We start from the raw sequence: 27,499 nt of genomic DNA, 5'->3' as shown, positions 1-27,499 counted from the left end.
TTGCTTAATATTGTACCTCCAGAGCTTAGAATAATGCCTTAGAATAATGTTGGTTGGTTGGATGGGTGGGTGGATATGTGTAGGTATGGATGGATGGGTGCATATGTGATGAATGGGTAGATGGGTGGTTGGATGGGAGAGTGGATGGATGGGTAGATGGGTAGGTGGATAGGCGGATGGACAGGAGGGTGGATGGATGGGTGGGTGGATAGGTAGGCGGGATGGGAGGAAGGATGAATGTATAGACAGGATGGGTGAGTGGGTAGAAGGATAAGTTTGCGGGTGGTAAATGGGTGGATGAGAAGGTGGAAGTGGCAGGATGAATTTTATTTAATTTTTTTTTTTTTATCATTTCCATGATAGAAATACTTCGTTTTTCTTTCCTAGGTCTTGAAGGGAGACTATAAAACACCAGCCAATCTGAAAGGATATTTTCAGGTTAGAAACCTCAAGGGGAATTCTGAAATCTGTTTTTTGGACTGTCGCACTAGCTTGTTAGATGCCCTTGGACACTTTGCTTTTCTAATCTGGCTGATCATTTTCTTGTTAGAAAGTTGGATTGGGGGGAGGGTAGGTCGGGCCACAGGCCCTCCCAACTGTCTGATCCAGCCGGAGCCAAATAGCAGCCGTTCTGCTCGTGGCCCTTCCATCACCTTGTCTCCTGGCTTGAGAACAGTTGGAGGGACTGGTGGGGGCTTTCTGTCAAGCTCTCTGTCTCTAGCCTGAAATTCAGTTTTATATAAAGTGGCAGTCCCCAAACACAACCCAGCCCGGGATTTTCATCAGTTAACCAAAAATCGAGAACCATAAGGATCACGTGGTGTGGGTATCCCCACGAGTGTAGACATAGAAATGCCCCTGCTTCCCCGCACCCACCTCCCTGGCTGTGCCTCCCATACATCCTGGGTATGTCCGTGGCATGCGGTCTGGGGATCATGTCAAGAAGGACCGCTCCCTTCACTGACATGATAGCCCCCCTTTAAATGAAGTGTCTTAGTTTGTGTGTGTTGTTTTTCTTTTTTAATTTGGGAGAGAAAGTGTGCCAGTCTCCAGTTTAATAATCAAATTCATGAGTGCTCATTATTCGGGGTCCTTGGCTTTTTGGACCCATCTTAGTTCTTTGGGGATGGCTTCATGCTCCCTTTTTGGGAGTCTGAGACCCAGCGTATCCTCTTGCCACTGTGAAAAAAAAAATGTTGCCAGGATTAGTCAGCACTAATTTATTGCCTCCTTTAACCAAAAAGATGATGTAACAGGAACCACACACAGAAGTGGGGGTGAGGAGAAGTAGTCGCCACCCGAAATGCCTTTTCATTTTTGCAGAGAATCCTTTTTTGCCCACCTGAATAGGCACTTGGCATTCCTTGCAGTTCTATCAAATGAGCTGCTTGGGTTTGCGTTCCTCCTGTTTTCCCATCTTTCAGGTTTTGCGGTTGCCATTTGGGATGGTGACGTAGTGTTCTGTAGAATGCATTACAAGCTACTGTTGCCCTAAGATTGTGTCCAGTTTCTGCAGTGTCCTGAATGATGGCACGTGTACTTCATCTTGATTTTGCCTCTCTTCTGTGGGATGGGGTGGGAGGGCTTTGCTGAACCGTTCCGCTAGAAGACCATTATGGACCGACATTGGTGGGTGGAAGGGCATTTGAAGTCTTTTTAAGACTCTTGACCCGGAAGGCTAAATCGTCATAAAGAAGAGTCGGAGCGGTTTACGTTCTCTCACGGTATGTGCTGTATTCAAGATCTCTGGCTGGCCTGGGACTGTTTCTTGCTCTGTTGGGGACAAATGAATGTGGAGGAATGGCAGGCATTCGCACTGTCATCTCGAACACTGCCACGCCCGGAGAGCTGCCCTGCCAGCTGCATCGGGCCCCTGCTTTCCACCTTCATCTCCCTCTCTCTCCTCCGCGGGGCACCTGGCTTCCTTCAGGGTAGTGCAAAAAATTGGAAAACAGTCTTAAGGCAACAGTTCCATGCATGACGGCACGTGCATTCCACGGGCCCCTCTGAAGCCATCTGGAATAATCATCCTGAAACCCAAGAGATGGAAGAATAGTAAGCAAGCCAAACAGAGCAGCTCACATGTTAGAACTGTAGCAAATGCCGAAACAGAATCCTCATTCAAGGCACCAAACACACCCTCCTCCCTCCATGCCCCATTCCAGATCTTTGCTGTTCCCTTTGCTGGAAATGTTTTTCTGGCCAGACCTTTATGTGCTTCTCCTCCTTTGCATCTTTTAGATCTAGGCTTATGCGGTGTTTCCTGACCCCAGCAACTGAGTTCTTATTCTCTGGACACCAACTGGGTTTGTTTGCGCAGTGACCCCCAGAGGTCATGTCAGACCCCACAGGTTAAGGGCTCGGTTCCAGAAGATTGCCCGCACCTTGGGTGCCAGCCACCGTGGGGATCCCAGGTTACCCACATTTCTGCCTAGCCAACTAACATTTTGGGGGTTCCCACGACTCCCTCCCACAGTTGAGAATTTGCTAGAACAACTCACAGGACTCAGAAAAACACTACTTGCTAGATCAGTGGTTTATTATAAAGGGTATGACCCTGGAGCAGCCATGAAGAGGTATACAGGGCAAGGTACAGGGTATAAGGGGTGTGGAGCTCTCAGGCCCTCTTCGGGCATACCACCCTCCTGACCTTCCCGTGTGCTCACCAGTCTGGAAATATTCTGAAGCCATCATGTAGGGGTTTCTGTGGAACATTCATGAAGTAGGTATGGTTGATTAAATCATTGGTATTAACCTGCTTTCTAGCTCCTCTCCCCTCCCCAGAGTCATGCCTTGGTCTTTCTAAGCCACCAGCACCCATCCTGAAGCCAGACACCTGTCATCTCATTAACATACAAAAGCTACTTGTTATCGCTCCGGAGTTTATTCTAGAGTTTTAGGAGCTGTGTGCCAGGAACCACGGGACAAAGAACATATGTTTATTTTTCATGATGCTACAGCTTAAATGTCATCCCCTAATAGTGGCCTTTCCTGATCCCCGAAGTCACTCATATCAGCCCATTATGTTGCCTGGAGGTGGAGGGCACATCATCTGCCTATGTGTTTGTAAAGGCTCTGCCCGCTGGCATAGAAGTTGCAGAGTAGGACCAGGTCGGTCATGTTCACAGCACCCCCAGCACCCGGCCAGTAGTAGGTGTGCGGTAAATACCCCATGAGCAAGTACGTGCCTGCCCCCGTGATGCTGAGGCTCAGCCTCAGGACAGTGAGATCCTGGCCCCCAAACCTGTCCGTGACCCCTTCCTCTGTGTGTTGTCTTCTTCCAGGTGAACCAGAACACCACCTCCTCCCACTTAGGAAGCTCATGATTTCCAGGTAGGCCTGCAGACTTCCCTTCTCTCCCCCCACCTCCCTCCCAATGCCTTCTGAGCCCAGGAGGGACTCTGATGAAAAGCTTGCCCTTCCAGAGCCTCCCTGGGGAGGAGTGTCCACCAAGGTGGGCTGACCCAGCCCCAAGGGGGGTTTCCATGGCAACAAGCTGGGGAGCTATTTATAGAATCACAGCTTAGTCTCCTAGCTCTGGATCAGGTGGGGGCAGGGATCATTGCAGAACCAACCAGAAAAAGGTTTGTACTTTGGGGAGGGGGCACCAGGGACCCATGTGATGGGGAGGGGGAATTCTAGAACATTTTGGCACAGAATGTTGTATGTTTATCCTGCTTCTATAAACAGAATCGAGTTGGCCCAAAGCAATTAATGTCCTAAGAAAAGATCCAGGCAGGTCTGGTCTAAGAATAACCCCCAGGGCTTTGGACCAAGTGCTGCTCCTGGGTTACTCCTTTTACCCTGAGGATCCCTGGGATGGCTGCTGACACAGAAGGAAGCTAGAACCCAGAGTGGGGCCCGTCTTGCCCAAGACCACACAACCAGCACATGAAAGCATTTCCTCCTTCCCCGGGCATCTTCTTCCAGAGTTGGCTTTGGAGGAACGATTTGAAGGCATGTCTGTCCACTTGTGCAGTGATAGGAGGATATGTTCTGACCTTGGGAAGTCAAAGATTTAGGAACCCACTTCAGATTGACCTTCTCCCAGCCTCCGTTTGTGACACCAGAGAAGGGGAATTGGGTGGGGGGGAGGGCTGCACGGGCAGCCGAGAGAGGAAGTGAGCTGGCCCAGGTGAGCACCTGAGAATCCAGGAGGCCTTGCGCCTGCACTGTGCATGTGGGTGCTGGAGTTAAGGCCCCAGGAAGTGAACTTCCTCTGTGACCGGTGACCCCACAGAGAGGTTATAAGCAACTCGCATGGGTGTTCTCCCTTTTGCTGTAGACTATGAAGAAGCTTCCAGCCTGGGCTCTATTTTTAGTCTCCCAATCTCATTTTTAAATAATCGGCATATTTTCTAGTTTCCTTCCTCCCTCCCTCCCTTCCTCCCTTCCTTCCTTCCTTCCCCCCCTCCCTTTTTTTTTTTAAATCCACTTTGTACCAGCCTCAGGCCCTCGCTTCATCAGGGATCCCGTCTTGGGTGGTGCTGAGATCCCAGGGTTCTGCCCCATCCCCGAGGCAAGAAGCCTCCTATGGAAAGCCTCCTGTCTCCATGTGTCTCCCTAACATCTTGCCCTCATTCTCATCCTGCAGATTCTTTAGCAGAATTTTGAACCTGCCTGCTGACAAAAGCCCGATACGTTTCCCACTGTACTGTTTAAATGAGATTCCATACACAGGGCACTTCAGCTTATCCCTGGTAATCAGTTGGCCTGAAACAAATGCCCATCCTTCCTCCCCTCCAAAAACCCACTGGTGTTTATGACGTAATCATCGCCACTTTCCCTTCATAAGTAGAAAGAGTCTATGTTTGAGGTCAGGCGGATACAGGTTGGGATGTGGGTGAGAACCCCAAGAATGCTTTTAAATTTAAATTCTCTCTGGCCATCTGAGGTGCCCAGAGAACCCCATTCTGTGAATATGCACAAAGGCCATACGTTCCTAGTCACACATAATACGAAAGGTCTGTCTGACTCTGGGCCTAACACAGTTGTCTCCCTGTTCAGATCTCTGCAGATTGTTGCCGAGAGGAGCAGACACTTGGCATTCGAGTGGAAATCGGACCTCTAATCCAAGCATATTGCTTGCTATTAATCGCCCAAACAGGACCGCTACTGAGGAATGTATTTGCGTATGTTTGCAAAAGCTGCCTCACTGAAAACTTCCCTGGAGACTCTCTAGCTTTGGAAGCCCCCCCGGGGCGGAGAGCCGAGGGTTGGGCGGTAGTCTGGCTTTTGAAACCTAGGTATTTTTTAATCTTTCCCCTCAAGAACTTTTTTTTAAAGAAACGGATTTGCCATTTTTCTTAATTTGCGGGACCGCCTTGGTGGCTTTGTTTGTGGGGACAAGGCCCACACCTGTGCCTCTCCTATTTGACCCTCACTTTTCAATTCAAAGAATCTATTTAAGAATTTAATATATGAGGTTTTCTTTGATTCTTCCTCAGTTCTACTCAGATTCAGAGAAAAAAAATTATTTGAATAAAGTGAACAGAAACTCATTTGTCTATGCCTGACTTTATGGAATGAATGGATTTTTTTTCTCCATATTGGATTTTTGTTGGGTGGATTGATGATAGACGAACAAGGTTCCCATCTTGGGTGCTCAGCAGGGCACCCTGAGTTCCTGTGTCAGGTCCCCTGAGGCTGCCCTTGGGATCGGCTGCTTGCTAGAGGAGCTCCCAGACAAACTGCTGGACTCACAGTCAAGTTTGTTACGTGAAAAGATGCAGATTGAAATCTGCAAAGGAAAAAGGTGCACAGGGCAGGTGCAGGGAGATTAGGCATGAACTTCAGGGATCCTCACCCGGTGGAGGCTTACAGGCATTTTTAATTCTACTGGCCACAACAGGCAACAAGCATTGCCACCAGCTCGCCTGAGCCTTGCTGTGTGGTGATTTTATTGGACATCAGTTGTAGGCACGGGGCACCTGTATGACTGATCTCAATTACTCCGCCCTCCGGCCCCTGCAGAGGTCAAGTGATCTGGCCTGATCCCAGGCCCCACTATAAATCACATTGTTAGCATGGACCATCAGGCCTGGTGTGCCACAAAGCTCGCCTGAGCCTTGCTGTGTGGTGATTTTATTGGACATCAGTTGTAGGCACGGGGCACCTGTATGACTGATCTCAATTACTCCGCCCTCCGGCCCCTGCAGAGGTCAAGTGATCTGGCCTGATCCCAGGCCCCACTATAAATCACATTGTTAGCATGGACCATCAGGCCTGGTGTGGCCCAGGGTCCCCGGTATACAAACTTTTTAAACAGGATATCCCAAGGGCTTAGAGATCCTCTCCCAAGAACTGGTAGAGGGTCATTGTTTGCTTTGGCACATGCAGGATGTGAATGGTACCAGCCTGCTAAGTTTGCTGTGAGCTCCCCAAACGCTGAGGGACCAGCGGGGCCCAGAGCAGTTTTATGTCTTTAAGGGTTAAAGTGTTTTTTATCCACAGTCCCTTGCTTCGAGGCTTTGAGAAGGCAAAGGCAAAAAAGCCAGGCTTTTCGGTTTCCCAGTGCTTTGGAGCATAGATTTTGGAGTCAGGCCAAATTCCTGGCTGTGTGGTTGCTGCCTGGGCCTGGGTGGTTGGAGCATCACAAGGCTTTCCTGCGCTTCTCTGTCGCATGGCCTTGTCCACGTGGCGAGCTAGGGCTTCCTGACAGCATGGCGGTCGCAAGCCAGCCAGACTTCTTCCGTGGTGTCTGGCTTCTCCCAGAGCAGGTGTTGCCAGAGGCTAGAAGCAACGGAACAGCCAGTCCATTGAGGGATGTGCCTGGCCCAGAGTCACTGCCACTGATTTTGTCCTAGTCCTAGGGCACACCCCCCCCCACCACGTTCAAGAGAATAGAGAAGTTCCCCCTCTTGGAGGTGGAGCTGCAGGGTCACAATGCAGAAGTCCAAGTGGGTGAGGGAGGCCGTTGTGGCCGTCTTGGGACAGCACAGCTGGCCACGGCCATCATCCAAGCCAGTTTCTCACGTCCCCTGTGAGATTGTCGAATAATGTAGGAATTCCTCCAATTATGAGATTTCTCTCTGGGAAATGCGAATGTTAGCTGAATGTTCCCTTTCTTCAATAGGTACAGACTAAAGACATCTCTTTCCTTTACTGTTGAAATCACAGTGATTCCAGACCCCCCAAAGGCTCGGTCGTCCAGAAACCCAGGCGTTTTTGGTTGCCCCACACTTTGCCTTGGGAGCAGGGACAGTTCTTTCCATGGAGGGAGCTATTCCAGGCCTCCCGAAGCCCCAGATCTGGGCTGAGAACCAGGAAGACATCTCTTAACCCCCATCCTCATTCTCTCTTCTCAAGGAACACTTCTGAGGACAATGAACAAAGAATCCCATTCCTTTGGGTGAAAGCCCTCGCTCCACCCACTTAGGGCTGGCTCCTGATCAAATGCCCTCCACCAGCTTAAACCCATTCACAAGTGTGGATTATTCTGATCTGACCTTGTTTCCATGGTAACAGCTGGTATTTTTAATGGGCTATTGCATTGCCTTCTTGTTCAAAATAATGATAGACTCTTATGAGGTTGCAAAGGTACGACCCAGGGTCCCGTGGATCCTTCACACAGCTTCCCCCAGCGCTGACATCTTGGACCAACTGGTGTGTCCTATAAGAACCAGGAAACTGACCATAACGCAGTGCTCTTAACTAGCCCACAGACCACAGGCCTGGTTGCATTTCCACCATTTTGTGCATAAGCGTGTCTGTGTGTGTGTGTTCTCAGAGTTCTGTCCCCTTCCAGTGGCAGACCCTTCCATATGCTCCCCACCCCTGCATGTGCACACACAAAGTCACATGCAAAAGCTTAATCTAAGAAACAGAAATGGTGCGTCTGTTGGCAACACCATCCCCATCCCAAGCTCTGGTAACTTGCCTTTGAAGCCCTTACTCATGGTCAAGGTCTTGCAATGATGTACCTGGTGATTCGATTCAGGTTGGTCTTACTGGATTCAAGTCAGTCTTACTGGACTGTATGCATGCAAGAAACATTATTCCCCATTTCCCCCCATTTACTACAGGCCTAGCCTGTCATGGGCTGGGAGAGCCAGTGGCCAAGCGCCCCCCCAGTAATCCTCACCTCCGGGGACTCAAGCCCCTTTTGTATGCTGTCCCTTTCCACTGAACAGGGATAGGGTTCTGGGTTAATACAGGCTTGGTTAAATCTGAGTTTCAGGTAAAACAGTAATTTTTCAGTCTTTTACAATATTTCATGGAACATACTTACACTAAAAACTTACTTGGTGTTGGGGCACCTGGGTTGCTCAGTGGGTTAAAGCCTCTGCCTTCGGCTCGGGTTATGATCCCAGGGTCCTGGGATCGAGCGCCGCATCAGGCTCTCTGCTCCACGGGGAGCCTGCTTCCTCTTCTCTCTCTGCCTGTCTCTCTGCCTAGTTGTGATTTCTCTCTGTCAAATAATAAAAATATTAAAAAAAAAACTTATTTGGTGTTATGTGAAACTCCAGTTTAACTGGGAATCCTGTATTTTTTGCTTGCTAAGTCTGACAGGCCTCAATAGGGCTGGCCATGTAACTGAGAGGATATTAGGGACACTGCAGTGTGTGACTTCCTTTGTTGTGGCTTCAACCTTGTTCCTCTTCTTTTTGAGACAGAGAGAGAGAGAGAGTGTGTGTGTGTGTTTGTGTGTGTGTGTGCGCGCGCGCTCGCGTGTGTGTGTGTGAGCAGGCTAGGGGCAGAGGGAGAGGGAGAGGGAGAGAAAGAATCTTAAGCTGACAATCACCCCCCCAACAGCGAGGAACCCGAAGCAGAGCTCGATCCCATGACCCTGGAATCATGACCTGAGCTGAAACCAAGAGTCGGACGCTTAACTGGCTGAGACACCCAGGTGCCCCTGCCTTTCTTCTCCCTTAGTCACTCGTGCTCAGGGAACTCCAGTCACATGTCAGGAGGACACTAAGCAGCCAGAAGTAGAGGTTCACGTGGCACGTTCTGGAGGCCTCCTGCCATCAGCCAGCAGCAGCCTGCACTGCTGTGAGCAAATCGCCTCGGAGGCGGATCAGCCAGCCTTGGTGGAGCCTGCAGGGAACTGCAGTCCCAGCTGAACTCTCGACCACAACCCCCAGAGAGATCCCGAGTTTTGTAGCAGCACCTGAGTCAGGCAGCTAAGCCACTCTTGAATTCCTGCCCATAGAGACCGTGTGAGATCACACTCACTGTTGCCGTAAGCCACAGAGTCTGGAGGTCCTAGTATATTGCGATAGGTCATGCAGAGGAGCGAAGGAAATATTTGTGAATGAGCGAAGGAAACAGTGAATGAATGAGCAATGAAGGCTGAGGTTCCTCCCCTCCCCTGTGTGCTTGTGAGTGTGCTCGCCCTGCAGATGACTCCCAGGCCTGTGGATCCTCGGGTGCCGGAATAGTCTTCACAAATCTTGAGAGAGAAGTAAGGTATCAACCATCTGTATGGAACATTTCAAGGGAAACCAGATTTGCTAATCTCAGCTCATCTGGATTGCCTGTCCTCCCCAGTTCAGGACACACTCTGTATTTTTGTGACAAAATTTGAACTAAGAATAACCCATGTGCAACTGTATAATGTCACTGTCCTAGAAAAGGTACTTGTGCGAGACTTTAAATATATCAGCCTTGAAATGCTACTGGCGGATTGTTTCTATGGTACCAACCTATTTAAAGTTGTAACTAAGGAAGGATTCCACAGCCCCCCCCCCAAACAATCTTTTGAAGGCAGTATGGAAACGGGGCGGTAGGGCGTATAGGCTGTGGAAGGGGGTGATGAGGACCATGGACTTGGGTAACAGAAACTCCTGGAGAAGTTTGCGGAATCCAAGAGCTGATGTGTGCAGGGGGTTGGTGCCTGCGACCTCATACAGACAGGCCTCACCCTCTATGTAGCAGCTCGGGTAAGGTGGCAGAAATGGTGTGGGTGCCCCAGGCATAGGGCAGCAAAGGGAGCACCCATCTGGACATCTGAGCTCCTGGGTTTCAGGCCTGGCTCTGACCTTCAACTCGCTGGGTAGCCTGTGCATGCCCCTTGTGGCACGGCCCCTCCACTGCTTCATCTGACAAGTGTCCAGGGCCCTATCAGGCTCCTGCTGAGGAGCCTTGTTGCCTGGCAACCCTTCTGGGAGTGTTACATGGCTGAGCACCTCATTGGGAATCTAGACATGGGCCTGGGTGTCCCCCAGTCCCAAAGCAAGGGTTTTGGGGGGGGGCAGTGCCTGGAGACCATGATGTACGGATATGAAATCAGGCATCTACATCTCCGGTTGCCTCTCCCCTGGCTCCAGAAGGAGACCGGGACTTAGAACCCAGAGACCTGAGAAACCACTGATGTTTGAGGCTGAGAGCCCTCCCATGCAGAAGTGTGAGGTTGGGTCTTTCAAATGTAAACAGCCATAATCATTTACTAAGCTCTTACTAGTCGTACTATGGCTAGCATCTTTAGATCCATTCCTCAGCCATCCCTCTACCCTTTTAGAGTACTACTGTCATAATCCCCATTTTGCAGGTGGGGAAACCGAGGTGCAGTGAGGTGAAGCTACCTACATCAAAGAAGGAGCAAAATTACTTGGATCCCTGAGGTTTTACTCCAGTAACTTCATTAAAAAAAAAAAAAAAATTCTAGGGGCGGCCGGGTGGCTCAGTCGTTAAGCCTCTGCTTCGGCTCAAGTCATGATCACAGGGTCCTGAGATTGAGTCCTATATCAGGCTCTGCGCTCAGCAGGGAGTCTGTTTCTTGCTTCTCTTCCTTCCTCTGCCCCTCCCCTGGCTTGTGCTCTCTCTCTCTCAAATAAATAAAATCTTAAAAAAAATCTAAATACAAACTTTTTTTTCCCTTAGTAATTTGAGACTAAGTTGCCTACTTGATGCCCTATCACCCACCCCACCCTCGGCAAATATTTCCATCAAATGAAAATATTTTCCAATGTAACCACAGGACACCCAGCAGAATCAGAAGATTAACATCGACACATCAGTACCATGGAAACCTCAGACCACATTTAAATTTTGCCAGTCATCCCCATAACTTCCTTTATAGCAAAAAGGTCTAGTTCAGAATCATGTGTTGCATTTAGCTGTCATGTGTCCTTAGACTCCGTCTGGAGAATTTCCAGGATCTGTCTTTGATTTTCATGACTTGGGCACCTTTGAAGATCACAGGCCAGTTGTTTGGTAGAGTATCTCTTTATTTGGATTTGTCTTAGGTATCTTCATGATTCCACCCCAGTTATGCGTCTTTGACAGGAACATCACAGGAGTGATGCCAGGATCTCAGGACATCCTATCACGTCATATCACATGATGCCCACTGTCCCGTTGCTGGGCATGCGCACTCTGATCATGTGATCAGAGCCTGTACTCTTAGTGACCCCACCACAGTCCACAAAGCCCCCCTCCCCAGAAGCCACACTGCAGGGGCCATTTGGTGAAGCAAATCCACGAGCCTCAGTCCCTGGTGATGAGAATAACCGTAGCTCCGCCACATCGGCTTTAAAGCCAGAGAGAGAGCTACAGAAAAGCCAAGCCTCCTTCTTTCTTTGGCTTTGACCTATAAACAGATGCATATACATTTCTAGTCCCAGACTCAAAAGGGTTTATCTTGTCTCCTTGTCCTCACTCTGCTCCCTGGTGGAGCTCTTAGTCTGCTAAACTCTCTCCCCTCAGCCTTGTCTTGTATGAAACCTCACCTTCTAATTTCTTTCCTGAGTACATACTGTGTGTCAGGCACAGTGACACTGCATGTCAGTGGGGATACAGAGACCATGAAGTCACAGTGCCTGTCTCATGAAGGTGGCCATTAATTGGCTTCCTGTAGGTAGGTTCTTGATTCGTTAATAACAATGGGAAGTTAGATCCATATCTTTGACTAGAAGTCCAGGGCAATTCTAAAAATCGCCTCTTGAATCTTTCCATCACATGGAGGAGAATGAGAAAGAAAATAAGCGAACACTGACAGCTAACACTTCCTAAGCACCTACGGTGTGTGACAGGAGCAGTTGGAACAGCTTACATATTTTATCTCACTGGATCTTCAGCCATTTTGCAAAAGAGGAAACAGAGGCTTCCAGAGATGCAGTGGCTTGCCTGAGACCCACAGTTATAAGTGGCAGAGCTGACATGGGAATGGCATAGCCCCTGTGCTTACAGAGTCCCAAGGCAGCCAGGGATTTCCTGGTGGGCAGGTACCTGCTTCCTTCATTGCATCCCTTGAGCCTAGCACGCAGCAGGCGCTCCCCACACATCTATTAGATCAGAAGATGAATGAATGTATTAACCAACTGGTTGGAAAAGAAGAGGAGGGAAAGATTTCCTGGAGGGAATACCTGGGACCTCTAGAGCTTGCCCATTCATTCCTGCACTCAATAAAGCTCCGGAGAAGGCAACTGCTCTGTGCCCACGACGGTGCTTATACTAAAGGACCCCAAAGATACAGGGGCCGTCTTAACTTTCATTATTCCCGCTGGCAGGCCAGGTCCCAGCCCCACTACAGCCTCACGCTATTCCTCACGACGACCCAGTGAGCTAGTCCTATATCCCCATTTTACAGATGTTGAATCTCAGGCAGGCAAAATAGACCACGCCTGCTAACGTGGCTCGGCATCGTTCACACCTAGGGGGTGCAGTAGGGAGGTCGGTCAGGCCAGGAAATACACTTCCACCCGTTCGAGGCCCTGAAAATCCCGCCTCCTTTCTCGCATCTCCGCCCCGCCCCTCTAGAGCCGAAGATGCTCGAGCCTTCCGTTGCTGCTGTGGCAACCAGCGCGCCGTTTCCGCTACCTATACGTCATTTCCGGCGCGCCAGCCGCGACGTATCCGGGTTCCGGACCCTGGAGCGGTAAACTACTCTCCCTAAGCCGGTAGCTGTATTTGGTCTGCGGGACCCGGGGGAGGTGAGTGGGGCTGGGGTGCGGGAAAAGACGGGGTGTGTGCGTGGGTCCGCGGCAGTGGGAGTGAGTGCGAGGGACCCACCGAGCCCCTCCGCGAAGCCTGGCTTCCAGCCCCCCATGCTTTTGCGCTCTGCTGGCGTAGCGTAGGTTCTACGCTAGGCTAAGTTGTCCGACTTCCCTGAACCTCGTTATTCTTATCTGAACCGTGGGAACGCTAACACTACCCCCGTCCTAGAGGTGACTTGATGCTTACGTTAGTTTCTCAGCCCGAAGGGTCTGGCAAATACTTCGTACTGCTCTGGTCCACGACGTGCGTACTGCTGTGTGCCAAAGGCTCTGTAACTCCTAGCAACCCTTCGGTTATTACGGTGTCCAAGGAGGCAGCGGGATTATTGACTCCCTACCTCATCTGAGAACATTTCCGTCCTTTCCACTGTTGGGTGAGGTTGGGACCAGCTGCACCCAACCACTGTGCCAGTGAGTGGAATAAGCAGGGAGAACTTTGTGACAGAACCGATTGGAGGTAGTGAACTCCTTGTCCCTGAAGGCTGCTTGCAGCAAGCAACTGGTAGGTAAGAATCACAGTCGCCCTCACATATTGAAAGTATTGTCGCGTAGTGCACCATGCTTGGCACTTCGTGTGTATGTAATACTTAAACACTCACTGAGTACGTGGTAGAGCTGGGATTTGAACCCAGGCTGTGATTTTAGCAGTACTTTGTTAGGTTCCTTCTCTAATCCAGTAATAGTAATGATGATGAATTTAATTCTGGGGCTACAGTCACAGCTGCTGTTCCTTGAGCGTTTTTGTTCTAAGTGTTTTTTTACTTAATTAAAAAAGATTTTATTTGAGAGAGAGAGAACACAAGTTGGGGGAAGAAGGGGCAGAGGGAGAAGAAGAAGGAGACTCCCTGCTGAGCAGCCTGATGCGGGGCTGCATCCCAGGGCTCTTCGATCATGACCCAAGCCGAAGGCAGACGTTTAACCCACTGAGCCACCCAGGTGCCCCTGAACTAGGTATTTTTTAAGCAGCATCTCAATTAGGTTGGCTCACAGGCATTCTCAGAGGGTGGTGATCTAGTTAATCTGCTTAAGAAAGAGACAGCTGAATCTCATTACCCAGCTACCAGGCGCTGAATACTCTATGGCAGTACATGGATGTCTGTTAAAGTAGTGTTTATAATTACTGCTGCCTTCAGGAGGGGTTCATGTTTTGCAAGGAAAACTTTAAATCATAGGGTCTCACCAAGTAATATATTTCAGAAGGCATATTCTAAAAACAGTCACTCCTGGGACTGCCGAGGGTCCAGATACAATACAAACAACAAAATCTGGGATCCAGGAAGATGCCCACCCCGTTTCTGAGGCAGTAATAAATAGAATAACGTGCTTAGTTATTTTTATGTGGTTTATATACATGTGAATGTGTGTGAAGTTTTATGACATTGACCAGGACAGAGAAATAGATGCTTAGGAGCCGCCTATTGTTGGGAGTGGTCTTTTGTCCCACCAGTTTAAATAGTGTTTGTTTTCTAAAATATGTTTTTAATACTGCTTTATTGAACTGTAACTGATTTTAGCGGACTTGTGTTTGGAGGAGTTTCGAAGGGAGCAAGGAGCGGGGACCTACTGCTGCTCCCCCAGAACTTAACCACAGACTGTGCATGCCTTTTTTATTCCTTTCTTTAGTGACTGGCCATGTCACTGTCCCATCTGTACCGGGATGGGGAAGGCCATGTGGATGATGATGATGATGAGCGGGAGAATTTTGAGATCACCGACTGGGATCTCCAGAATGAATTTAACCCCAACCGGCAGCGCCACTGGCAGACCAAGGAAGAGGCCACCTATGGAGTGTGGGCAGAGAGAGATTCAGATGAAGAGAGGCCAAGCTTTGGAGGCAAACGGTACTGGCCAGCATGGAGCTGCTTCCCCCTTGCTTTAGGGAAGGTGGGGAAGATGGAGAGGGATTGGGGCAGATACCCCACTAAATACACTGCTCTCCTAGCCTAACTGAGTTGCATTGCTACAACATTAGCTAGGGGAGCCCAGCTCCCTGTTTGGCTGGAGTACTGCTCTTCTGCTGATTTAACCATCTTTTGGTGTTTAATGAACAGTTATACGTATTAGGTCTTATACTCCCATTCCTTGGCTTCTGGGAACCCAGACACTAGAGCGTGGAGACAGGCATTCATCAACAGTTCCCACAGTAGATGTCTGTAATTGACTTAGGACCCGAGGGAGAGAGTTGGACCTGTTCTGGGAGGGAAGGGAAGATTTCTTTAGAGAAGCTGCCCTTGAGCTTGTATGGCAGCAGAAGGTAACAAGGGGGTTGGAGAGGCATGAGTCTGCAGAGGCTCTTAAGGGGAGGTAGCAGGTGTCCACAAGGGGACAGAAGGTTCTGCAGGCTGGAGCGGAGAGGGAGAGGGAGCATGGTTTAAGAAGAGGCCCCTGGGGCTGTGGTAGAGGGCGGATAATGTGGGTAGCAGTTACGTCTGGAGAAGACTTTTTGGTTTGCAGAGTTGGCATGGAGCTCCAGTGGAAGAGGGATTTCTGTGAGACAGAGACAGGGTCCCTGCAGGGATGGTGGCAGGGAGATGAGGATTCAGGCCGGTAGTCTTCCTCCTCAGTGTGAGTCGTGCGAGCACTGGCCACAGCTCACTTTACCGGAGTATGTAGTGAGTTTGGGTTTGTCTCCCAGTCCCATCTGTGGCCTATAAGCTCCAGCCCACGGATACTATGCCTTTTTCATGGAGGAGGTTGGGGAGAAAGAGTATGGAGATCGGCTCAACCCCTTTTCATCTGGCAAGGAAACCTACAAATGGATGATAAAAGGATCAGAGGTCAAGAATTACAGAACCTAAGCTAATAAACAGCTAACATTTGCTGGCCCCTTACTTGTTCTGTGCGCTTTACATGCTTGGTGTCCTTTACCTTGTGAGAAAAGTATGATTATTATAATCACATTTTACAGATTAAAAAAATGAGGCAAAAGGCACACAGCCAGGCTAGGAGAATCTGGGCCTGACTCCTGAGTTTGGGCTCTTAGTCCCTAAGTTACATTGCCTCTTTTAGGAAACAGTCCTCTGAGTTCTGTTACTGCTGTGGGGATGTTTAAAGACAGATTGGTCATTGTATAAAGGGAACCAAGGTTTACGACATTTAAGTACTGTTCTTGGGACTATCGTGGTCAGCATCACTATTCTCCACCTCACGGAGTTAATTTTTTAGGTGTTTTTACTTTAGTTTTCATATACCAATAAAGGTAATGGACTTGAAGGTTTTCTAAGAATTTGGCCATTATAATTGTTAATATACTTTCAATTCACACAGTTTCTTTTATAGTGTGTAATGATTTTTATCTATCAGAATTTCTTTCTTGCCTGGTTTTTATACATGAAATAGGGTCCAAAACAAATGCTTTTTAAAGTAAGTTAATTTTGAAACACGTAGAAGGAAAGTTGCATTATCATATTTTGCGTTTTCCCCTTTCACTTTCATTGAGACATAATCAGTTTGCATTTTTAATCAACGCTGCACTGACAGGGTAACTCTTCAGCCATATGGTTGCCTTGAGCACATCAGGCAACAATGTTCTGTGATTACAGGAAGCTAGATCTGGGGCCCTTTTGGTATAAGTGAATGTGTTGCTCTTTTAAAATGGATCTCTGGAGGTCCCCTCTAAGGGGTTCTCAGGCCAGCAGAGTTTGCATGAAGGCCCTGGGGGCCGTGTGTTTGCCCGCAGGGCCCGTGACTACTCTGCGCCAGTCAACTTCATCAGTGCAGGCCTCAAGAAAGGGGCAGCAGAGGAGGCTGAGCTGGAAGATTCGGAAGATGAGGAGAAGCCTGTTAAGCAGGATGACTTTCCTAAGGATTTTGGACCCAAGAAGTTAAAGACGGTAGCATCTTCATCTTAGGCTTGCGACTTTTATAATGGCCTTGGGAGGTCATGCAGCCCAAGCCCCTCCTACGGGTGGTGAGGGGGTGCTTGGCAGAGGCCGGCTGGGTGGGTTTCTCCTCATGGTGGTGGGTTTCTCTGAGGTGGGAAGTGGGTAGCACAGTCTCTGCTTTCCTAACACGGCACAGATCTAATTTTGGTTCATATGACGCTTTTCACAATGCTCTGACTGCCAGACCCTTTCCCTGTCATCCAAGCTTGCTTTTTTAGGTTTTTTCTTCTTTTTCTTTTTCCATCAACTAAACTTTGTTTTTTTTTTTTTTTTCCTGCTCAGGGTGGCAATTTTAAACCCAGCCAGAAAGGCTTTGCAGGAGGAACCAAATCTTTCATGGATTTTGGCAGCTGGGAAAGACACACAAAAGGCATTGGACAGAAGCTTCTTCAGAAAATGGGCTACGTCCCTGGCAGGGGCCTCGGGAAGAACGCACAAGGTAGGGCACCGGCGCCTGGCAGTTGGGCAGGAGGGTGGCGAGGCGGAAGAAAGAGGAGCGATCTGGGGGTTACCTTGCTTTTTCTCTCTTCAGAGTACTTGAACTCTGCAGCTTGTTCCGCCCGCACCAGACAGCTGTGCTCCTCAGCTGTCTGCGTTACCACACTCCAATAAAACACTTGTTCTGTGGGAGAAAGAGGCTTAGGCTTTATAGAAGAACGCTCAGACAGGGCTCAAACTGATAGGCTTCTTTTGGACCTGTCCAGTGTTTGTTAACAAACGAGTTTGTTGCCAGTATTTATAAATAAGATAATTTTACTTAAGATTTCCAATTTTGCCTGGTAGGAGTGGGTCTTAGCTGCCGAGGACAGGGCTTGTGTCCTCCACCACTCCCTGTTGTCTTCTGTCCTGGCACACTTCCCAGCACAAGTTTTCTGGGCCCTGGAGGCACAGGAGCTGGCCGGCCCTGCTCAGTTATTTGTTTTTCAGGAATAGCAGTGAAACACCGTGTGTGACTTTTTCAGTCCTAGAGATTGGAAACCTGGCTGAGCAAATCCGCATTGGAGCCTCCCATTGGTGCTCAGCAGCCCTGTCTCCTGTCCCCAGGCCTCGTCCACACGTTTTTGCTCACACATCCCTGCCTCCTTGATACTGAAGCCACACCGACTAAGCACTTGGCTTCTTCCCATGGAACCTTGCTCTCTCCCTGACTTGCTCCCCGTGAGTCGTCACCAAGTGGCTGCAAACAGTAGTAGTGCCCATAATGCAAATTCCACCCAGGGTATGCGTTGAACACATTAGGTGTAGGGAAAGTCCGAGAACCTCCGTGGAGCTGGAGATGGTGAACTGGAAAGGGAATGAGGGACTCTCCTAAATCAAGATTGCTCCAGAACTAGGTGGAGGGGCAGGTGGGCAGTGTTCACTGAAACGCCGTAGTCCTGTCTCTAAACCCTTAGAGGAAGACAGTTATTTCCAAGGCTTCCAGGTGCCACAGAGCAGTTGAAGTCTGGGAGACCAGAGCTACCGAGTGAAAAGGAGGGGGTCTCGCATCACCTCCCTTTATGCAATCAATACACTGACTGATTCACTCATCTTACCTGAGCCCTCCTCCAAATAGTAGAATTTGGCATCCCAAAGTTCCCAGTTACATATGAACAGTTCTCTTTTTTCCCAGCATACCAAAACAAACAAAAGAATCTAAGTGGAAATGAAAAATCTGTATTTAGGACATAAATAACTTAATGTCAGCAGCTTACATGCTTAGCAATTCCAAATCCCACGGAACCTGAACTTGTTCCAGGGGCAGAGATAGGTCTTCCTTCTTTGGTTGTGTTATTCTGTGCCAGGACTAAGGAAGGGCGGGTCCACTGAGTGGCTTGTCCAAATACAGGAATTGCTGTGATCTGAAGTTGTTTATCTTTTCCTGAAATTTGTCAGGTATCATTAACCCCATTGAAGCCAAGCAGAGAAAGGGAAAAGGTGCCGTGGGAGCTTATGGCTCAGAGCGGACCACTCAGTCCCTGCAAGACTTCCCCGTGGTTGACTCTGAAGAAGAAGCGGAAGAGGTAACCAGAAGTTGGGAGTCACGGGTGGGTGGTGCCTGCCATTCCTGATGGTGGTTGGTTCCTGCGTTTGTCCATTCGTCCCGTCGGCCTTCAGGTGTCTTTGGCACATCTCGCATCTCTGTGTCGGGCCTCATGCTGGCGGCGGGCTGTACCATGAGGAGTGGTTTAGAGCCCAGAGCCAGGAAGCAGCTGCAGTGTGGTTAGTGAGAGCAGGGTGTTCTGAGACGTGCCACCGTAGGAGGTAATTGGGGGTAGGGGTGACCTACTTAAATAGGGTGGTCAGGGAAGCTCTCCCGGGCAAGGACACCGTCCGCATGGCAGAAGGCAGCAGGTGTGGGACCAGTCAGAGGAGGCTGAGCATGAAGCTCCGAGCCTAATGGCAGAGAGGCCACGGAGATGGCTATGGCAGGACGGCTTTCGTCTCATGTGGCAGGGAGCCCGCCGTAAGCTGGGTGTCACTCTGCTCTGGCAACAGCAGGGGCCAGTTCTCCTGACCAAGAGGACTTCCCCCTTTGCATTTACGAGGGAAAGCAGGAGGTTGCAGACACATATGGTCACTTTTCTTGTCACTGAGCCTCTCCTTCTGCTAATGTGTGATCGAATGAGGGTGACTGCTCCGAGTGGGGGCTTCAGGGCGGTAGGTACCCCAGGCCCGTGGCAGACATGAGTAGGTGAGCCAGATGTGAGGAAGGGAGGAGTGGCCCGACCTGAGGTGGACAGGGGAGGGCCTGGCTGTCTAAAAGGGTGGCTTCTGTTTGTCTCTAGGCAACTGTTGCTGTAAATGTGGGCTCAGTAGTGCTTGATCTTTGGATTTTCCTGAAGTGGAAGTCCAGATTGTTTTTAGGGAAAAGAGTAAGAGTCTTAAACCAGTGTGAGGAAAACAGAATGACAAGCATAAAACCCACTTCTGTGGGCTGGACTCCACTGCCCTCAGACCAAGTTGTCTTCTCTACTGCAGATATTTCTACAGAAAAGTTTTGTCTTTTCAAAAGGTATCTTCGCCTTAAGACTCAGGATCCTGCTTATCTACCTTCATTTTAAATTAGAACCAAGGTTTTGGGGGTGCCCGGGTAGCTCAGTTGTTAAGCGTCTGCCTTCAGCTCGGGTCGTCATCCCAGGGTCCTGGGATTGAGTCCTGCATCGGGCTCCCTGTTCAGTGGGAAGCCTGCTTCTCCCTCTGCTACTCCTACTGCTTGTTCCTTCTCTCGCTGTCTCTCTCTGTCAAATAAGTAAATAAAATCATAAAAAAAAAAAGAAGCAAGGATTTGTATACTTTAAAAAAATCCTTTATATTGTTTCCTAAGTTTTACGCAAGGTGAATTTAAAATTAACGTAGTGCCAGCCCACAGTAGATGCGCCGTAAGTGTGGCCTTTGTCTGGGTGTTCCTCTTTCCAGTCTGGGCTACCTGCTTTCTGAACCCTCTCATTTGTAAGAGAAGCTGGGTGTTGGGGAATCTCAGGAGATGGTTTAGTATCATGCACACACACTGCTTAGCACAGAATCTTTTGTACATCTAAGAGCACACCTAGCAAATTTCTAACCGCCCTTCCTTAGTCCTGGCACAGAATAACACAGCCAAGGAGGGAAGGCCCGTCTGTGAGTAGTCTCTGCAGCCCCACCTGCTGTAAAAAGCGGCCTTTGTTGTTTGACCACCTCCTTTTGCTTTAGGAGTTTCAGAAGGAGCTGAGCCAATGGAGGAAAGACCCCAGCGGAAGCAAGAAAAAGCCCAAATACTCCTACAAGACAGTGGAAGAGTTGAAGGCCAAGGGCAGGATTAGTAAGAAGCTCGCTGCCCCCCAGAAGGAGCTTTCTCAGGTCAAGGTAAGGGAGCCCTTGGTTCTGATCCAGGATGGGCCCTGGGAAACACAAGTACCCCACACCCAAGTCAGGTCAGTCACTGAACATTCTCTCAGGTCATGTTGGATCTTCTGTCTATGCTTTTCTCTCTTTTTTTTCCTCACTGGGCAGTGGTGTGCTCCCATTCCCTGCACTCCCATGCCCAGGGAGAGCTGCTGCATTCCAAGGGCTGGGCACTCCTGATGGTGCACTCATGGTACGGGAGACAGACAGTGACCCCTTCTTCCTGAAGCGACAGGCCGTGAGCTTAATAACATTTCCATGATTATGAACACAGTGTGAAGATGGTTTTTTAGTGAGTGTGTAATTCCAGAGAATGAAGTACTAGATTATTTGGTCCTACCTGTGTGACTAGACCTTTAGCTGTTTTCTGGTTTTGTTTGGGGCTATCTTGTATATTAAAACTTTGGCTGTATTTCAGACATTTTCTAAGGATAGATTCTTAGAAGTTGAATCACCAGGTTAAAAATAGGAAGCTTTTTAAGGCTCTTGAGTACTTGAAAGGGTGCACTAACTCAGGCTGTGACTAGAAGTGCCGGAGAGCGTCCTTGGGGCATACCAGTATTTTCAGTTTTAAAAACTGATTCAATTTTCAGCTGCTGTTACATGCACATAGTCCTGGGTTTTCTGTCACTCCCCCAGGTAGCCAGAGAATAGGGGTGACAGTTGTCTGTTGCAGTCTGGCGTAGGATTGTGTGTGTGTGTGTGTGTGTATGAGTGTGTGTGAGAGAGGTGTGTGTGTGTGTGTATGAGTGTGTGTGAGAGAGAGAGGTGTGTGTGTGTGTGTGTGTGTGTGTGTGTGTGTGTATGAGTATGTGTGAGAGAGAGAGGTTCTCAGCTGTCAGGGTGTTGGGCATCAGATTCCCGGCAGGGAGGACTGGGAAGCCACGCAGTTACACAGGTCCTTGCCAGAGATTTGCAGTCAGTACAGGGCCTGGGAAGTTCTGTGTTTATTTTTTTCCACCTGATTCTAATGCACATGGTTCTTGGCTGACACTTTTACTTCCAGGGCTGATGGATGGCTGTGTCTCAGTACGCTTTATAGTCCACTTTTCCTCTGTTTTCTTGAAATGTTCCTTTTCTAAGTTGCCTTGTCCAGTCATTGTTTTCTCGTGTTTCATTTTGTTTCTAAATCAAAAAACAGCTTCTTACCACAGAGCAGCATGTGGCACCATTTAGGCAATTAGAAAACACAGAGGCAAAAACATTATTTTCCTTCCTTCCAATGGATGACCAGTTTTAACACCTCGATGCACGTCCTTCTAGGTCTCTTTGCCTAAATAACGCATTTTTCTTACACCACAGCGTGACAGTTTGACCACATTAGCTGTTTCATTACCAGCTTCGGTCAGTGCAGCCTCTCCCTTGCCATAGAACTAGATTTTCTCAGCTGAGTAGTGTGCTGCTGAGGGACATGTCTGGAAGTGTTGGCTGCATCCAGTGGTCCCATCTCTTGACCCTCCTGCGGGGATCCCCCACCCCCCCGGCTCTGCCGTAGCAGGCCTCGTGCACACCTGCATCCTGCCCTCCCGAGGTGTGCTCTCACAGGGCGGAGATGGCATGTGCTGACCCCACCACCACCTCCCAGGTCATCGACATGACCGGCCGGGAGCAGAAGGTCTACTACAGCTACAGCCAGATCAGCCACAAGCACAACGTCCCTGATGACGGGCTGCCGCTGCAGTCCCAGCAGCCTCCACAGCCCGGCAAAGAAGCCAAGACACCGGGCTTCGCGCTGCCTGAGCTGGAGCACAACCTGCAGCTGCTCATCGACCTCACAGAGCAGGAGATCATCCAGAGTGACCGGCAGCTGCAGTACGAGCGGGACATGGTGGTCAACCTGTCGCACGAACTGGAGAAGATGTCGGAGGTCCTAGAGCACGAGGAGCGCGTCATCGCCAACCTCAGCAAAGTCCTCGAGATGGTGGAGGAGTGCGAGCGGCGTCTGCAGCCCGGCTGCAGCGACCCCCTCACCCTAGAGGAGTGCGCCCGCATCTTTGAGACCCTGCAAGACAAGTACTACGAGGAGTACAGGATGTCTGACCGTGTGGACCTGGCCGTGGCCATCGTCTACCCACTGATGAAGGAGTACTTCAAGGAGTGGGACCCGCTGAAGGTGAGTGGCTGGCAGATTTGCCCCTCTGCTCCTGCCTGGGGGGCTGTGGTGGCTTGCAGGGGCCTGGGCCTAGAGAGGCCGCACAGGGCAGGGTGGCTGCATCATGGCCACATCTCTCCCCAGGACTGCACGTACGGCACCGAGGTCATCTCCAAGTGGAAGAGTCTCCTGGAGAATGACCAGCTCTTATCCCATGGTGGGCAGGACCTGTCGGCAGACGCCTTTCACAGGTATTCACATGGGAACCAAGAGGAAAATGCCACTGGGGAGGGCGGAGTGGCCCTGCTCTTGGGGTTTCTGTGCACTCATCCACCCTGCGTCTGTGAGCGTCATGCACAGGCCGGGCACCGGGCTTGCCATGGGGGTGAGGCAGACAGCCTCAGCCTGCAGGGAGTGTGAAAAGCAGATGGAGGGTAAAGAAGCAGACAGACAAGGCCAGAGATGATGAACAGAAAGGACATGCCTGTTTGGGGTGGTGGGAATAGTTGGAAGCAGAGGTCTCCGAGAGGTGACATTTGAGCTGTGACCCATGAAGTGAGTCATCAGCTGCACACAGAGCTCCAGCGGGAAGGCAGGCCATCCCTGGAGAGGGGACCCTTGTGACCCCACAGCAGCCCTGCCAGGCAGGTGGGTACTGGCAGGGCGGCCGAGACCCTGTGGGTGAGCAGGTGGTAGCTGGTGAGGGGGGATGAGGCTGGTGCAGGTCTGGCCAGGACGGGGCCTGGCCCAGTGGTTTACTGTGCTCGTGTTTCTGTGCCTTTTTCTTTCTTATCCTGGAGAGTTGGTGGTGGTATACTTGGTCTGCTTTGAAACCTGTCCATGCAGTTAGCCTGCCCGCTGCCTTTCTCCCACAGGCTGATATGGGAAGTCTGGATGCCTTTTGTTCGAAATATTGTCACCCAGTGGCAACCAAGGAACTGTGACCCGATGGTGGACTTTTTGGACAGCTGGGTGCACATTATTCCCGTGTGGATCTTAGATAACATCCTGGACCAGCTCATCTTCCCCAAGCTGCAGAAAGAGGTAGAGCCCCAAGTCGTGGGGGACCGCTGGTGTAACCAGGGGCCCTTCACTCACTCAGTGCTGTCAGAAGGCGTGGAATGAACAGAATCTGCTGACACGGTGATTGTCCCGTGGGTAACTCCAGCCCTTTTGTTGGCACTTTACCCCCTACAGATTCCCCTGTTTAAATAGAGAATTCATTTCTCAGTTTGTCTAATGCAAGCAGAATTTGTGCCATTTCGGAGATTCCATGCAGTTGCCCTGGTGATAGTGGTTTGGTTGTGCAGAGGTCCGTGGGCTGCACAGTGCAGCTGGAACTGCTGTTCTGTCCCACATCTTCTGCAGGTGGAAAACTGGAACCCGCTGACAGATACTGTGCCCATCCACTCCTGGGTCCACCCGTGGCTGCCCCTCATGCAAGCGCGCCTGGAGCCCCTGTACTCCCCCATCCGCAGCAAGCTGTCCAGCGCCCTGCAGAAGTGGCACCCCAGTGACTCTTCCGCCAAGCTCATCCTCCAGCCCTGGAAAGACGTCTTCACCCCAGGCTCCTGGGAAGCATTCATGGTCAAGAACATAGTGCCCAAGCTGGGTGAGGAAATGGGGAAAGGGCATTAGGTCCAGCAGCTTTGGTGCCCTGGTTTCTGTGGCCAGCGGTAAGGGATCCATGCTTCTTAAAAAACGTGCTTGGAGCTCCAGGAGAAAGCCGAGGACACAGTACTGTTCACCACAGGAAGTGCCATTTTGTGCACAGGGGTGGCATATAAACGTACCCGGGATCCTGACAACAGCAGCCTGAGACTCCACAGGCTTCCTGCTTCTAAATTGGTCTAGTTTGGGCTTTTGGTAACATGCTAGGCATCGGTGTTCTGAGATTTTTGTGGTATTTGATTTTAGATATGTATTTGTTTCTGGGTTATAGAAGAAAAGGGTTTTCAAGAACTGGCATGTCAAGGACTTAAACTGATGGATAAAAGCAAATTTAGGCCAGCAAATCCTGATGAAGATTTTGCTCAGTGCTTCTGGGACTCTGCCTTAAAGCCTGGGTTGCTTTTGCAGGGATGTGTCTTGGGGAATTGGTCATTAACCCTCACCAGCAGCACATGGATGCATTTTACTGGGTCATCGACTGGGAAGGCATGATCTCTGTGTCTAGCCTGGTAGGGCTGCTCGAGAAGCACTTCTTCCCCAAGTGGCTTCAGGTACACCCTGCTCTGCTGTGGTTTTGGGGCGGCTTGTGGGGGCAGGGTGGGGGGAGTGGAATGGAGGCAGGGAGGATTACACTTAATTTCCTGCCCAGGGGCTTGATCCCTGGGTAACTGTCAGATGCTATCACACAGGACAAAAACAAGCAGTAATCCCAGCAGCCACCACTTACTGAACATACGCCATGAGCCAGATGCTAAGCATTTCATGTGGTTCTCTCCACTCCTCACACCACACCTTTGCGGGGGGACCGTCACAGCTCTGTCATTTAGGGGCTGAGGTTTGGTGAGTTTACATTCAAGAGAGCTTAGCTGGCAAACGGACTTCAAATTCTTGGAGTCACTTGGAGTGGGGTCACACTCTGAAAGCTTCTGGTCAGCCCCTATAAACCCCTACACGTCTCCTTGTAGGACCACGATCAAAACAAACAGGAAGCTTTGCTCCCATGTGCCACCATCGTGGATGCAGATGTCCGATTTGTTTCTTTTGGGCAGGTGCTGTGCTCTTGGCTCAGTAACAGCCCGAATTATGAGGAGATCACCAAGTGGTACCTGGGTTGGAAGTCCATGTTCTCAGACCAAGTGCTGGCACAGCCATCTGTCAAGGACAAATTTAATGAAGCACTGGACATCATGAACAGGGCGGTGTCCTCCAGCGTTGGTGAGTGAGGATTCCGCTTTAGGCTCTTGGTTCCGAGCGCCGAGTTTCTGAACACATAAATGATAAAGAAGCAAGAGTTTTCGGGTGCCTGTGGGCTGTCCGCTCCGACATGGACTCTTCCCCACCAGACCCCCTGCCCATCTCTGCTGGCCCTGGGAAGGGCACAGGGCCCTGACCCGTCTCACTGCAGCCAGATTCACACGGGGGGGAGGGGGGGGCTGCCACTAGGGCCACCTTCTGGGTTTGCTGGCACGCCTGTGAAGAGCTCAATGTGCTCTTTGAGTGGAACAGCCTGACACCTAGAAGTTGCCTCTCCTCACCTGGCCTATTTTATTTGTGGAACAGTCATAATGCCTACTTCTAGAGGTTCTTAAAAACCTGGAGGGGTGAAGTGAGCCCTGGTCTATACAGCACTTTACAGGTGGTATCTTTGTTGTCTCAGAAGTAGGCAGGTGACTGTCCCCTTCATACCCATCCCAGCTTCTGACCAGGTGAGTCACTGTGCTCGCATCCCAACACAAAGGCCACCATGGTACCCAGGCCAACCCTGCTTCACAGACAAGCTCCACAAGGCCAAGAGATTGTTCAAGGTCACACAGCTGCCACTGCAGCTGGGACTGTAATTTCCGTTTTCTGAATCTTTAGTCCTTTGAGCCTGTTACATGAAGAGAAGGTTCATAGAGCATATACGCTGCTGAACGAGGCAGATAGGCTTTTCAGATCTCTCTCATCCAGGCCCCTCAGTGGGTCATCCCAATCCTTTTCATACTCTCCAGAAACACTCCCTCAGCCATCTCAGCCTCGGGCCACCTCCTAGAGCCGGTCCCATCCATTTCCCTTAGCACTGGACATTGTGGTTCTGTACAGTCCTTCAACATCTATTTGAGTTCCCCAAATGCATTCTAAATTCTTCCAGGGCTAGGGCCTCTATGGAGAAGCTAAAAACAGAACTAGGCTAGGCCGTGTTTTGTCAAGGTTTCCAGCCCTGGAAGGATCAGTCTCATGCAGGAATTCACATTAATCATTTCTCTGTTTGCTGTACATTAGCCAGAAACGTTCAAACCAATTTTTGTATGCTAGCGGGTGGTTGTCTAAACTTGCTGAAGGCGCTTGCCATCTGCCTTAGTGCTTTGTGTCTCTGAGGCCCAGCTGCCTGTGAGGTTGGAACCCCACTCCTCACCCCTCTCCCCTCCGGCTCTCCCAGGTGCCTACATGCAGCCCGGAGCTCGGGAGAACATAGCCTACCTCACGCACACGGAGCGAAGGAAGGACTTCCAGTACGAGGCCATGCAGGAGCGACGGGAGGCTGAGAACATGGCCCAGCGGGGCATTGGCGTGGCTGCCAGCTCTGTGCCCATGAACTTTAAGGACCTCATTGAGACCAAGGCTGAGGAGCACAACATTGTTTTCATGCCAGTCATCGGGAAGCGACACGAAGGGAAGCAGCTCTACACCTTTGGCCGTATCGTCATTTATATCGACCGGGGAGTGGTGTTTGTCCAGGGTGAGAAGACCTGGGTGCCCACCTCCCTGCAGAGCCTGATCGACATGGCCAAGTAGAGGGGGCCAGGCTGGACCTTGCACCGGAGAGGGGACATGGTCATAAATAAACGGTATTTTAAACCACCTCTGAAATAGTTACTCTCCATCCACAGATATCCCTGGTCAGGTTAGCGAGAAATGACATAAAACCTAATGCAAACGCTAAGGCGTGTTAGTCTGTACACTGAGCCCTTCCATGGCACGTCCTCCGCTGAGGAGAACCACACTGCGTATTTTCCGGGCTCTCAAGTCTGGCCCGCCACAAAGAAGGGTGCTCTCCATGTGGCCACCCT

General features: G+C 50.2%; 2 protein-coding genes across 5 annotated transcripts in view; both read left to right on the top strand.

Moving 5' to 3' along the window:
- Positions 1–5,516, top strand: part of TPST2 (tyrosylprotein sulfotransferase 2) — a 47,947-nt gene extending 42,431 nt beyond the window's left edge. For all 3 annotated transcript variants that reach the window (XM_046025744.1, XM_046025742.1, XM_046025743.1), the window contains 3 exons: positions 388–438; positions 3,285–3,333; positions 5,008–5,516. In XM_046025744.1, coding sequence (XP_045881700.1) covers positions 388–438; positions 3,285–3,326 — 93 coding nt within the window. In that variant the 3' untranslated portion in view covers positions 3,327–3,333; positions 5,008–5,516. The remainder of the gene's footprint in view (positions 1–387; positions 439–3,284; positions 3,334–5,007) is intronic.
- A 7,263-nt stretch (positions 5,517–12,779) lies between these two features.
- On the top strand, positions 12,780–27,233 carry TFIP11 (tuftelin interacting protein 11). Of its 2 annotated transcripts, none has more exons than XM_046024775.1 (13): positions 12,780–12,875; positions 14,562–14,779; positions 16,618–16,771; positions 17,105–17,261; positions 18,698–18,825; positions 20,495–20,647; positions 22,272–22,799; positions 22,923–23,029; positions 23,654–23,822; positions 24,147–24,390; positions 24,858–25,000; positions 25,499–25,664; positions 26,869–27,233. In XM_046024775.1, the coding sequence occupies exons 2-13, from the start codon at positions 14,571–14,573 to the stop codon at positions 27,222–27,224; spliced, it is 2,514 nt and encodes an 837-aa protein (XP_045880731.1). In that variant the 5' UTR covers positions 12,780–12,875; positions 14,562–14,570; the 3' UTR covers positions 27,225–27,233. The 2 variants fall into 2 exon arrangements, with proteins under 2 accessions (XP_045880731.1, XP_045880730.1); XM_046024774.1 differs by lacking the exon at positions 12,780–12,875 and adding an exon at positions 13,146–13,444.
- The last annotated feature ends 266 nt before the right edge of the window (positions 27,234–27,499 follow it).

The sequence above is a fragment of the Meles meles genome, chromosome 12, assembly GCF_922984935.1.
Source record: "Meles meles chromosome 12, mMelMel3.1 paternal haplotype, whole genome shotgun sequence".
NCBI classification, from domain to species: domain Eukaryota; kingdom Metazoa; phylum Chordata; class Mammalia; order Carnivora; family Mustelidae; genus Meles; species Meles meles.
This window is presented reverse-complemented; position numbering and strand designations above follow the sequence as displayed.

Excerpts from the sequence above, each read along its gene's own strand:
- TFIP11 (XM_046024775.1), top strand. The coding sequence starts at position 14,571 with ATGTCACTGTCCCATCTGTACCGGGATGGGGAAGGCCATGTGGATGAT. Across the intron at positions 16,772-17,104 it reads GACCCAAGAAGTTAAAGACG|GGTGGCAATTTTAAACCCAG; the intron begins GTAGCATCTTCA and ends TTTCCTGCTCAG. Across the intron at positions 25,001-25,498 it reads TCTTCCCCAAGTGGCTTCAG|GTGCTGTGCTCTTGGCTCAG; the intron begins GTACACCCTGCT and ends TCTTTTGGGCAG.